This window comes from Muntiacus reevesi, chromosome 3, assembly GCF_963930625.1.
Source record: "Muntiacus reevesi chromosome 3, mMunRee1.1, whole genome shotgun sequence".
NCBI lineage: Eukaryota > Metazoa > Chordata > Mammalia > Artiodactyla > Cervidae > Muntiacus > Muntiacus reevesi.
The window spans coordinates 73567065-73580356 of record NC_089251.1 but is presented as its reverse complement, the minus strand read 5'-3'; the positions used below and the strand labels follow the sequence as shown (position 1 = coordinate 73580356).

Sequence of the window (13292 nt, the reverse complement as noted above, 5' to 3'; positions counted from 1 at the left end):
AACCCAGCCAATCTGGATGGAACAGGTAGCATGAATGAGAAATAAACTATGTTGGTTGAAAGTCCTGAGATTTTTGAGATTTTGTTAATGCAGCCTAGCATCCCTGGTGGCTAAAGAATGGTGGTAAAGGACACTTGAGATTTTGAGATTTTGTTAATGCAGCCTAGCATCCCTGGTGGCTAAAGAATGGTGGTAAAGGACACTTGGGTTTGATCCTTGGGTTGGGAAGATCCCCTGGAGAAGGAAAGGGCAACCCATTCCAGTATTCTTGCCTCAGAAATCCCACAGACAGAAGAGCCTGGCAGGCTACAGTCCACGGGGTGGCAAGAGTGTCGGACAAGACTTAGTGAATAAACAACAACAGCTGGTGGGCAGGGCTGACATCCTTCCCCAGGAGGCAGCACCTGGGCAGGGAATCCGCACAAGGCAGGCTGGGAAGAAGCATGGACCACCCCTCTTGGGAGGGGACCACCACTGCAGTCCTACAGAATGACACAAAGCTGCCAAAAAGAAGCAGGAGTCAGCTGGGAGAGCAGGGAAAGAACAGACGGGGACGACGGGAGAGGTCTGTGCATGGAGAGGGGAGCTGGAATCTAGACTGCGAAGTGGGTGGGTGGGGTCAGGAGACCCCGGAGCCCTCATCTCCCAGGCATGGGAAAACGCTAGATTTCTAGGATTCTAAAAATAACGTAACAGAGGGGAGGGGGAGTTACATAAAACCAGTCAAAGAGTATAAGTTTTCAGTTATAAATAAGTGACTACAGTCTATGGGGTCACAAAAGAGTCAGACACGACTGGGTAAACAACAACAAGGGATGTAATGTACAATATGATAAAAATACAGTTAACACTGCTGCATGCTACATATGAAAGTTGTTGAGAGTAAATCCTAAGAATTATCAAAAGGAAAAAAGTATTTTTTTCTTTTTCTTTTATATCTCTATGAGATGATAGATGCTCATTAAACTTTGATGTGTATAAGTCAAATCATCATGCTATATGCTTTAACTTTATACAGTGCTGTATTTCAGTTATATCTCAATAAAACTGGAAAATAAAATAAAAAAAAACATAATTACTAAGTGCCTAACACGCACAAACATAAGAATTAATGGTTTTGAAACTTGTCTTTCTATGGGCTCTTTCCCTTACCTAATGATCAGCCCCTAGATTTTATGGCAGCTATAAAGGGAAAGACTGACCATGCAGGTCAGCCTCTGGCAGAATTCATGTCAACATCCTAGGAGGGCTGGTTGGGCTGGCCAGTTCACAGCACTGATAATTAAGACATGAGTTACATCACGGACTAGAAACGCTATAAGCCAATAATTATGGTAATAACTAAAAGTTGGATTCTGTATAGAAGGATTTGGGCTACAACTACAGAAAATTGGGAAGGCAGTTGTCATTCTGTTCTACATCACATACCCTGAGATCTGGGTGGATTAAGGGACTGTTGACTCAAATTTAGTATTTTTAGGGTTCCTGTTAGGAACCCCAAATGGTAAATACAACAGTATGAAAGAAGAGGCTGGAGTAATAGGTAGGAGGACATCTCCTCTCCAGGCCGTCTTTCTCTCTAGATGACCTAATGACTCATGGGCACTGTGAAAGCCAGTATAAATAGCAATGGATTTGATGTGGGCTTCAAGGGGATGTTGGAATAATCATACAGAACACATCTTTGAATCAGTGCATAGAAAGAACTAAACATCCTGACAGCTTACTGTTGACACTGACTTGACTTTTCTGTTGCAGGAAACTCTTGCCTGGGATAGTAAAAGTTGTAAATATCATTTTTTTTTTTTTGGCAGAAATTTCAAGAAGAAAAACATATAAAGGAACCTTGCAATTTTTTAAATAGTCTGTATCCAATCACTCTCTAAGACCGAAATCCATGCCTCAAAACCCTCCCGTTGCCCTGCTCAATAATCCTCAACAACTACATCATGATTCTTGCCAATTCCCAATCAAGCCCCCTCACTGGAAGAGCTGCCTTCAAATAGACCCCAATGCTTCATAAATCCCCACTCGGCCTCTTCCTTCTAGATGCTTCTATGCTTCTGCAGAATTGTGTTCTCCGTTCCTGTGATGAGAACAGATTTGGCTTTGCATTATCACAGAGCTCTTTTGAGGGCATTTTCAGGGAGCCACCATTCAACTATCAAAGCCCACCAAGATCGAATGGAGACTCCCTTCACCACTGGAGCGGAAAAACCCTTGATTCAAAAACAGTGTGCTCCTCTGAGGCCCTCAAGCCCCGCAGGGGTCTTTCAGACATCACTAGTGAGGGATGTAAGGCTTGCCTTGGGCCCGAGTTCCAATTTCTTAAGTCTCTTTTTTATTGAGGTCCCCAAGTGCTGAGTCTATTTTGTCTCCTACCAATTAGGAACCCTTTTTAAGAATCCTTTGATTACCAGGCCATATTTGAAAGGTTTTTTCTCCTTGGTGGATATCTTCCTTATCACTAATTAGCCAACTATTTGTCTATATCCACCCTGGTCATTTACTGTTGTGCATCTAAAATAATAAAGTTAATGGTGAAGAGGACAAGCGTGGGTCCCAATAAGTCCATCCCTAAGCCAGCCCAGGGAAAAATTTTGTCTCAGGACACTGATCAACACCTTATGAGAACTTTCTTCAGACTTGTTTTGTCTGTAAGAGTTTGGATCAACAGAGCTCTCCGCATACCTTTCACCTGCTGAGAGATGTAAATTCATCAGAGTTGCAATTGGATCGAGCTGTGAGGTCAAGGGCCCCAAGCTACAGGAGGGACAAGCAACTCTCCAGGGACGTTCCCAGGCTGCCACGGGGGTTCTCTTAGTGTAAACTTCAGTCCATGTCTTCCCCAGGCCCAGCTTCCGCTTCTCACTGGTATGTATGCTACTGTCCAAATTTGTGCACTTATCTTTCTAAATAGCATCATTTCACCAAGGATGCTTCAGAATTACAGTGACCACTACAAGAACTTTGGACATGAACAAAGTTACCCAGTTGATAAGTGTCTTTGAAGGAAAAGGGAACACAATAGAAACATCCAATGGTCTTTTTTTTTATTAGCATGAGGAAGAATCCCCAAAAAATTGGATTTTAAAATCGCCTCTTTAACAGATTCCTTGGCCAAAGCAAAAGAAAAATCTGAACAACTTAAAACCATCTGTCTTTTAGATCTCTCACAAATCACAATTCAAACACACTATTCCTCTTCCTCTATCCTACATTCTTCCACCTCCTACTGCCCCATCTCTCCCTCTGACCCACTCTTCTTCCCTCCTAGCCCAACAGATACCCCAAACTTTTCGTGCATGTGTGCTAAGTTACTCAGTTGCATCTGATTCTTTGCGACCTATGGACTGTAACCTGCCAGGCTCCTCTGTCCATGGGATTCTCTAGGCAAGACTTCTGGAGTGGGTTGCCATGCCCTCCTTCAGGGGATCTTTCTGATCCAGGAATCGAACCCAAATTATGTTGCCTGCATTGGCAGGTGGGTTCTTTACCACTCCAGAAGTTCTTTACCACTAGCACTACCATGGAAGTCCAACCCTATCCTTAATTACCTCTTCAAGGTAAACCTTCTTCAGCACAGAGAAAACTGCTGCTGCTGCTAAGTTGCTTCAGTTGTGTCCGACTCTGTGCGACCCCATAGATGGCAGCCCACCAGGCTCCCCCGTCCCTGGGATTCTCCAGGCAAGAACACTGGAGCGGGTTGCCATTTCCTTCTCCAGTGCATGAAAGTGAAAAGTGAAAGTGAAGTTGCCCAGCTGTGTCTGATTGTTAGTGACCCCATGGACTGCAGCCTACCAGGCTCCTCTGTCCATGGGATTTTCCAGGCAAGAGTACTAGAGTGGGTTGCCATTGCCTTCTCTGACAGAGAAAACTGCTAATAGTGAATTTTAAGCTCTGGTTCCATTCTCAGCTGAAAGCCATTGTCAAAGACTCTCCAAGGCCTAGACAAGATAAAGAGAACAGTGAAGAGAAATTCAGATTAGTTTGAGGGACATATAATCCAGGGTGACCAGATATATACCAATTAGTTCATATGTTGCAAAAAGTTCAGTGAAAAGGTCAGAACTTCCAATGATGACTTAAAAGACCTTGACTTGAACAGGAAACCAAAGGAACTTAGAAACACTGCAGATGTGGATCAAGGTCTTTTGGAAGCTATCCTCTGTCTTTTCTGTGAAAATAGTGTGTGCTCTGATTCAGTTCTTCAAACCAAAAAAAGAGAAGTCTGACGGAGACTTTAGGGATAGGTTCTTTAAAATGTAGCGGCAGGGTTCAGTAGTAGATCTTGAAGTAGATGGGACCCTGGCTCTCCCTCTCATCTTTTTGTAAATTGCCTCAAAGCAGAAATAGGGGATTTAATATGCAAGCAAAAAGTAGGGTGGGAAATAGGCCCATGGCCAGATTTCCAAAACCCTGGAAGAGCTCTATTTAAAAGAGCCCTAGAACTAACAGACTAAAGGGAAAATAAAAATAAAAAATAAATAAATAAATAAAGGGAAAAGAAAAAAAAAAACTATCAATGAAGGTGTTCAGTTTCCCATTCTACCTGCAAACCCACAAGGAAACACTTGTCTAAAAATTAAAAGACAATCTTACAATTTTGACTGATATCATCACAATAACAGCAATCTTAAATCTGAACACTATTGTATAGATCTTCCTCAACTTATAAAGGGGTTATATTCCAATAAACCCACCATAAGTTGAAAACATCATTAAGTCAAAAACGCATTTTGTAAACCTACCATCATAGCTTAGCCTTGCTGCCCTTAAACAAGCTCAGAATTTACATTAGACTATGGTTTGGCAAAATTATCTAACACAAAGTCTATTTTATAATAAAGCATTGAGTATCTCTTATAACTTATTGAATACTGAAAATGAAAAACAGAATGGTTGTCCAGGTATAGAATGGTTGTAAGTGTATTGGCTGTGTCCCCTTGTGATCACGCAGCTGCTGGGAGCTGCCACTTGCTGCCCTGCCCAGCATCACTAGTGAGGATCTTGCTAGCCTGGTAAAAAGATCAAAATTCAAAATTTGAAGTGTGGATTCCACCAAATAGGTGTCACTTTCCTACCATCTTAAAGGTGGAAGAAGTTGCATCATCATAAGCCGGGGACCTGCTGGAACAACCCTCTCCTTGGATTCAACAAACTATGTGGTCAGGAATCTATCTGATAATTCTCACCACACCCTCCCTAGGCCCCAGCACTTAACCATCGCCCTGTACTTTTAACCAAGGAATGTTCTTTTCTCCTTTGTGACATTATACTCATTAACTTAATAGCAAGGGATTTACTATGTGAATGGAATTGCCACATTAAATGCTCTCCTGATGGCCTCTTCCTTTCAGTCCCCGAGGACCTCCCTGTTCATAATGAGGTCCTGGCTAATGTGAATATTGATTTACCAGTACTTTTGGTGGTAAATCAAACATAGATTGCAGTTCTCTTGTGGGCAAACAATTCCATTTACATTCTACTGGAACTAAATGCATGGAGTTCAGTTCAGACTGACCCACCGAAACCTCTATGCAAATTTGCCCAACAACCTTTAAAATGAGGCACTAAGGAAGGAATAAAACTAATAATCAAGGGCCACAAAGAGAAAGGAGTCTTCATACTTCATCCCAGTCTTTGTAACACTCCTATTTCCCCAGTCAAAAAACCCAGCGGGCAAGAGCATAGATTCATTTATTAATAGTTCCCTGGGGTCATAAATATTAATGTCACTCTCCACTTCCCTTTAGAACCAAACTCAAATACTGTTTCATCCTCAAGGTCTAAGGTGACTGGGTGTGTTGTACAACTGTGGAACACTGTTGTGCTTTCCTTGGTGTGACTTTAAGTTAGAAGTTAATACCTGTCTTCTTCAAGTAAAATCAACATACCTGGAATGGTATGCCTCAGTTTCTGAGGTGCCCTCCTACTTTTCACAAATCCTCAACCAGGACCTCTGGAGCTTTAACTTGCCCTGCGATCCTATTCTTAGCCAATATGTAGATAATCTTTCTTGTTCCAAAGATGAGGCTGGCTCTGAGGCTGATGCATCTGTTTACTCTTTTAGCTCAGAGCGGGCACATGGGTTCCTGAGAGAAGTTAACAATTTATTAAAGGACAGTGCACGACCTAAGATAGGATTTATCCCATGAGGTAAATCTCTTACTCCAGACAACCGGCTGTGCAAAAGCTTCCCAGCAAACTAAGAGATAATTATGAGGATTCTTGAGATGAATCCTCATAATGGCATCACCGACTCGATGGACATGAGTTTGAGTGAGCTCTGGAAGTTGGTGATGGACAGGGAAGCCTGGCGTGCTGCAGTCCATGGGGCTGCAGAGTTGGACACAACTGAGTGATTGAACTGAACTTAGTCCCACTGGCCACTGTGGGCTGTGTGTCCCCAAGTTTTCTTACACTCCCACATCATTATCTGACTTACCCAAGTTCCTGGTAATCAAGTCTTTTCTCTGAGAAAAAACATAAGCTTATTTTTTTAGTTCGAATGAACTGTTCAAAAGCCTCTTACTTTGGGCCTACTGTGTGTTAGGCTCTCAGCTGTGTCCGACTCTTTGTGGGTAGCCATTCCCTTCTCTAGGTGAGTCTTCCCAACCCAGGGATCAAACCTGGGTCTCTGGCACTGCACGAAGATTCTTTACCATCTGTGCTATCAAGGAAGCCCAACTGTAAGTCAATAAGAGATCTCACTGAGAACTTAACTTCATGAGAATAAACACCAGTAGCTTAGCTTCTCTGATGATCCAGTGGCAAGAACGTCCCACTCTGTTCAGGGGCAGCAGCTAAAGGAACAGTCTCCTACTGGCTTGGCTTTAAGAGTCTCCTTTAGACCAGATGGTCCCTTGTGCTGTACCATCTTTGTTGCTCCCTGAAAATACACATTTCTCATTAAGTTGATTTACCTCCTGTGAACTTCCTTCCCTTCTCTGAGATGCTGCAAAGATGGTCTATGCAGTACTCTCCCTCTGGTAAGCAATGAACTCAGCCTCCTTCACCTGAGGAGGAAAATACCTTGCTGAAAATAACTTTTCTACCTTATTTCCTTTTCCTTTCTACCTTGCTGAAGGTATTTTGGCAGCATTTCTGAGCTGGCAATGACAGCATTCTTCATCAGAATGTGTCTTAAACGCTCATCTGGGAGATCCCAGATTATTAAAAATAAATTAAAAACAACCTCTACACTTGTATTTGCCACTGATTTTGTCAAATATTACTGATTGGATCATTGTTGTTCTTTGTTCTTGTTCCTACAGTCTCTTACTCCCCTAAAAGACAGTGGTGACTAGTGGGCTGGGGTCTTGACTCTTCTGGAAAACAGCTCTAAGAGGGTCCAGCATGTGTTTGTGTTCATTAGGCTTTCACCATCCTGCTGTGTTCCTCCTGCCAGTGCCCCAGGCCCACACAAATATCGGTGCTCCTGTTAAAGAACATGTTAGTTGCTCAGTCATATCTGACTCTTTGTGACCCCGTGGACTGCAGCCTGCCAGGCGCCTCTGTCCATGGGATTCTCCAAGCAAGAATACTGGAGTGGGTTGCCATGCCCTCCTCCAGGGGATCTTCCCAACCCAGGGACCGAACCCAGGTCTCCTGCATCAAAGACAGATTCTTTACCATCTGAGCCACCAGGAAAGCCCAAATAACAGTTTGACCCCAACATGATCTGAATACGCAATCAACAGGCAGCAATACTGCCTCAGATAGTTCCCTGGAGTCCAGCAACTTGGGGGGCAGGCATAGCAGAGGATTGGAGAGAAAAGAGGGAGGAGAGGTTTTCCTTATTTTGCTAGGATTCCTCTTATCAGCTCTGCTTTTCTTTGGCTGCCCGAGGGCTGACTCTGGGGCAAATCACAGGGTGTCCTCGGGCCGCTTCCATTCAAAGCACACACACAGCTCTCTCCAAGTGACATCCTGTTCTGGTGACCAGCAAGGGCAGCCAAAGGGTAACCAAAAGGAGTCTGTGTAAATTGAGTAAACTGCCACAGCCACCCCCATTTTCCTTCATCTATCTCCTCAGGTCAGACCCTAGAGCAGCCAAGGTGAGGAATTCTGCCCCACAAGCAAGGAATGGAGCTGCATTTGGAACCTAGAGAAGAGGACATCTAGGGCTTCCCTGATGGCTCAGGTGGTGAAGAAACCGCCTGCAGTGCAGGAGACCAGCGTTCAACCCCTGGGTCGGGAAGATCCCCTGGAGAAAGGAATGGCTATCTACCCCAGTATTGTTGCCTGGAGAACTCCATGGATAGAGGAGTCTGGTGGGCTACAGTACATGAGGTTTCAAAGAGTCGGACACGACGGACCCACTAACACCGAAGAGGATATCGGCAGGGACGGGGGCGCAGGGAGGCCGCCTTCAACATACGCCCCCTTGTGGCTGCAGAGACAAAGGGTCCGGGAGCCTGAGCTCCACTTCACAAAAACTTCCCACGGGTTACAGTTGTCCAGACGCACGAGGTAGTGAGTCTCCTGACACTGAAAGTGGTCAAGCTCACCCCCAGGGTTACGTATCAGGCAGGGGCTGGGGAAGAAGGGGAGAACCTTCTAGCTCTTAGGGGTCTATACTCAAAAGCTTGCTCTGACTCTCCGGTCTTCTGGAATCTTCGGTCTGTGCCATGCACTGTCACTTAAATAATTCTGTTTTGATGCTTTGGTCTTGCGTGATGGCCTCCATCCCCACCTTGGGTTGTACCGGCCCACCTTGGGCCACCATAAACGGTTCTCAAAGGGTCTGCCTCCCCCGCCTCCCCTGCCTGCCTTGTAATCCTTTGAACTTCTTAGTACCCACAGCACAGGGCTAAGTCCTGCTAAGAGCTCGGTACAGCTTTGATCAAAGTAGTCTTTATACACTAGAATTAAGAAATAAGTAAATACCAAGTTGGAGAAACGGCTTAAAACGTCTAAGAAATCCAGGGCAACAGGATTCTGCAGAGGAAAAGGCCTGCCAGCTGGGGTGGGGAGAGACAGATTGGAAAGAGGAACTCCACTCTGATGAAAGAACGTACAAATCTTTCGCAGGGGAGGCATCCCGAGAGTCGCGGGTCTCGGAACTAGCAGGTTCTCCCGAGCGCCCCGGGGGTGGCGCGCAAGAGTCGCGCGGCCCAGCAGGGCGGGAACCGGGCGGCTGCCGGTGGCTCCCCGGGGAGGCTCCTTCTCCGAGTTGGGAGCTACCGGCCGGCCGGCCTCTCCCCGGATTTGTGACGTGCCGGGGCAGCGGTGGTGACGGGGCCACCACACAAAGCAGGGTCGTTGGGGCGGAGGTCTCCCAGGCCAAGAGCCCCAATGGGATGGGGAGGGGGTGGGGAGCGAGGCGCCCCCGGGCGCTGGGGCTCCGCGCGGTATTAAAGTGAGCGCCCAGTCAGCAGTGGCGGCGGCGGCGCGGGGGTGGCGCCGGTGCGGCCGCGAGCGCCCAGCGCGCGCCTGGCTGCTGTGGCCGCGTTGGCGGCCCGCGCGCCTGGCTCGCCGAGGCCGCGCCACGCCCCCGCGGGGGTGGAGCTGCGGCCGGGGGCGGGTCCGCGGCTGGCGGCGCCCGGGCCCGGGGCGGGGGTTGTGGCAGCAGCTGCAGCAGCGGCGGCGGCAACGGCGCCAGGAGCTGCTGCTGCAGAGGCGGAGGCTGCTCTTGGACGCGTCCGGGTCGCGCAGCCGGAGTCCCAGCCCGGAGGTGCCGGGCGGTGCGCTGGGTGCTGCGGCTGCTGCCCGCCCGCCGCTGCCCGGGCCCCCGCTGCCACCCGGGCCCCGGCCGCAGCTCGCGCCCCCGTCGACCCCGCCCGCGTGTGTGCCCCAGCCGGGACGCCGCCCCCGGCCGGGTCTCCACTTCTCGGCCGCACCTCCCATGACTGCGCCCGCTCGAAGATGGCTGCGAAGGGCGCGTACGGCTCCCACCTGAAGATGGAGAGCGAGCTGGAGCGCTGCCGCGCCGAGGGCCACTGGGACCGCATGCCCGAGCTGGTTCGGCAGATGCAGTCGCTAGTCATGCTGGGTGGCGGAGGCGGCCGGCGAGGCAGCCCGAGCGCCGGGTTCACCTCTCTGGACACCGGTGAGTGAGTAAGGGAAGGGGCCGGTTCGCGAGCGCGGAGCGCGCGAAAGGCGCCGCCTCCTCCAGGAAGCGGGCCCCGACTGCTTTCGGTCTTGCGTTGCTGATGTTAGGAAACAGCCAGGGTACTTAGGAAGGTTCTTCTGCCCCGGGAGAAAACTCACGTGCGGGTTGTTTTGGGGAAGAGAAATAGACGGTTTTGCTCTCTGTCCTTTCCGATCTTGTGGGCTACTCCGACTACTGTGAAATGGTGGTAGCGACACTTATCAGCTCGGGGCGTGGGCTGGACCCCTGCGCCACCCCTACAACCCCCGTTCCGGTGCCTAACTCCGTCAGGTGAAGACTGTCTGTCTCTCTTTGCCCTCCCCGCCTTCCCCCGTCATTGACAGCGAAGCTCTGTGCACTGCCAGTACGGTTCGGGGCTTGACGAGCGCCAAGGTGGAGTGGTGAAGTGGGAAGGAGGGCTGGTTAAGCCTTAGATTCCTTTTCTGCGTTCTGCTTCAGGACGCCTCTCGCCCTGGCAGCCGGTAACTTCAGCAGTAGGGCTGGTTTGGCTGGGCTGGGCTCTTGTGCCGGGGCGGGAAAGCAGCCTGATGTGGCGGTGGCGAGCACCCCGCCCCAGTCTCCAACCTCAAATCCTGTTCCTCCTACCTTCAGCTCAGCCCAGCGAGCCCTGTCTGAGCCCTCTCTGCTCAGCCAACTTTGGGGCCTTTGTGGAAGATGGCAGGGAGTAAATCAATACAGATAGAAAGTTTTAAGGACTGCCCAGCCCTTGGAAGGCTCTGAAAGGAGACAGAATGATAATAATATCAGTAATAAGTGACATGCTCAGTCACTGTGTGCCAGTGTCTAAGCCCTGTAATCAACTCGTTAATTTCTCCAACAACCCCATGAAGCAGGTACTCTTGTTTGCCTCTTTCAGACAAGGAAACTGAGGCACAGATTACTTAAGTAACTTATCATCCAGCCAATAAGTGGTGGAACCAGGTTTTGAGCCCAGATTTCTTTTTTTTTTTTTTTTTTTAATAGAATTTATTTATTGTCTGTGCTGGGTTTTTGTTGCTGCGTGTGGGTTTTCTTTAGTTGTGGAGAGCTGGGGCTACTGTCTAGTTACGATACACTGGCTTATGGCAGTGGCTTCTCTGGTTGTGGAGAAGGCTCCAGGCACAAGGGCTTCAGTAGTTGCAGCTCTTGGGCTCTAGAGCACTGGCTCAGTAGTTGTGATCGGGTTTGTTGCTCCGCGGTACGTGGAATCTTCCCGGACCAGGCCTGGAACCCGTGTCCCCTGCATTGGCAGGCGGATTCTTATCCACTATGCTACCAGGCAAGTTCCTGAACCCAGATTTCTGAGGACATCCTTTTAACTGCTTGCACCATTACTCTCAAGGATGTATTACATAAAAACCGAGCTTGAAAACCTGACGGAAATGGATGGGAAGCCGAGGGGTGATCAGAGGGCAATTGTGTGTTAGATTGTGGAGCTCAGAGAAAGGGGAGGTTTCAGGAAACAGCAGAACCAGTGCTGGCCTCTAATTGGTGTTGGGAAAGACAGAGTATTGTTTCCTGGTGAGGAGGAAGGATAGATGGACACCGAGGGAACTAGATGGCAGGGATGGACAGTTGGTCTGAGACAATCAGGTAGGTCTGAATGTGGCAGTGAGTTGCATTGGCCAGAGCTGAAGATGCATGTGGGGGGAACTGATGGGCATCTGTCTTCCAGGGAAGGATTGGTAAATTTCAGGTTCCCTCTGTCCCCTGTGTGGGGTGATGTGGTAGGGTGGGGCTGGTGAGGGTGGAAGGGAAACTGACCCATGCCAGGGCACTGGGGCCTGAACAGTGTGTGGGAGTCTGAGTGAGGTTGGCAGCACCACAGAGAAACTTGCTGGGCTCATGAAATGAACCGGGGCCTCCTGGAGTCTCCACGGGACTGTGCTTCCTAAGCCGTTCTTAAGACATCTCAACGAGGTTGACTAATTAAGTCATTGGTATTACAGGACAAAAGAGTTTGGGGAATCCCAAAAGCTAAGACGTTAGGCTTAATAGATTCAATATGGTTAAACTTATTTTTTAAAACTATAGAACTTCTCAGAGCCTTTCATGTGCTCACCTGCCGGTGATATTCAAGCCCAGGTTACAGTATAAACATACATTTCTCAAACTTACTTTGACCACATGCTATGAAGCATTATTGGGAAGCACTGACATGGCATAGTTATAAATGGTATGTGTAGTTATAAAGTGCTTCTCTATTTGAACAACCTTTTTTTGTAAACAGCCCAGTGGGGAAGGCAGGAATGATGTCCCCACTTTAGACACCAAGGGCCAGAAAGGTCACATAATGAGTAGTATGTGGCAGAGAATGTGTACCCAAACATGAGTCTCACCCAAGTCTTCTAGGGACAGAGGAAGGAGTGTGAAGCCTGGCTGGGCTTCACAGTGAGTACTGGCCAGCCCAAAGAGGGAGGCTGGGAGCAGTGGGGTCTTTACTGCCAATTTTGAGGTTTGGTTCTATGAGTGATTTTCTCCCACTGTTAAATCTAGATACACTTATTCCAAAATGCGCACATGCACACACAGACACACACAAGGAACGGAAACAAGTGACTTCCAAAGCCCATGTGTAGGGCATTTTTGGATTGTCTGCTGTTTTGGTCGTTTCTCCACTGAGTTCCTTGATCACTGGAAGGATTGGCAGCCTATTCTTTTTGAGGGGGTGTTGGCACTGACCCTCCCCCCTGCCCCTGCAACCCAAGAGGGAGATTCTTAAAAGTCTCACCTGGTTGATTAGATTGTTACAGTCAAGGACCAGAAGCGTCAACATAATGACATAATTTGGGAGAAGGGAGGAAGCTGAACCCCAGCTGAACCCTGTTTTACAGACTCAGGCCCCACTGTATCTGTGGGGTTTCCTCCAGAAACAAAGAATAGCTCTCAGAGCCTGGGTTTCACTCCAGGCAGCAGAAGGGGAAGACCCAGCTGGAGGGGGGCCCTCTTTCTGGTTAGAGATGAAGGAGTGAAGGATCAGGAGATGCTCCCCCAGAAGGGGCCCTTATACCCCCCTTTCCTGTCCGGGGAGATTGCTCCCCACCATGTGCCCAGGGGCGAAGGGGTTGTTACTGTTTGTACATTTTCTTTCAGACATATCCGGTTTAGATTTGGTCAGGGTGCAGCAGGGGAACCCCAGAGTGTGGCTAGCTGTAATGGGGTTTGTTCATGTAGAGACAAAAGACCCCATCCAAGT

At 48.4% G+C, this 13292-nt stretch overlaps 2 protein-coding genes across 2 annotated transcripts in view; one reads left to right on the top strand and one right to left on the bottom strand.

Moving 5' to 3' along the window:
* MCFD2 (multiple coagulation factor deficiency 2, ER cargo receptor complex subunit) overlaps nucleotides 1-10011 on the bottom strand; it is a 39155-nt gene extending 29144 nt beyond the window's left edge. The window contains exon 1 of the mRNA XM_065929326.1: nucleotides 9901-10011. The gene's annotated coding sequence lies outside the window, so the exon portion shown is untranslated. The remainder of the gene's footprint in view (nucleotides 1-9900) is intronic.
* TTC7A (tetratricopeptide repeat domain 7A) overlaps nucleotides 9600-13292 on the top strand; it is a 119032-nt gene continuing 115339 nt past the window's right edge. The window contains exon 1 of the mRNA XM_065929323.1: nucleotides 9600-10054. Coding sequence (XP_065785395.1) covers nucleotides 9871-10054 — 184 coding nt within the window. The 5' untranslated portion in view covers nucleotides 9600-9870. The remainder of the gene's footprint in view (nucleotides 10055-13292) is intronic.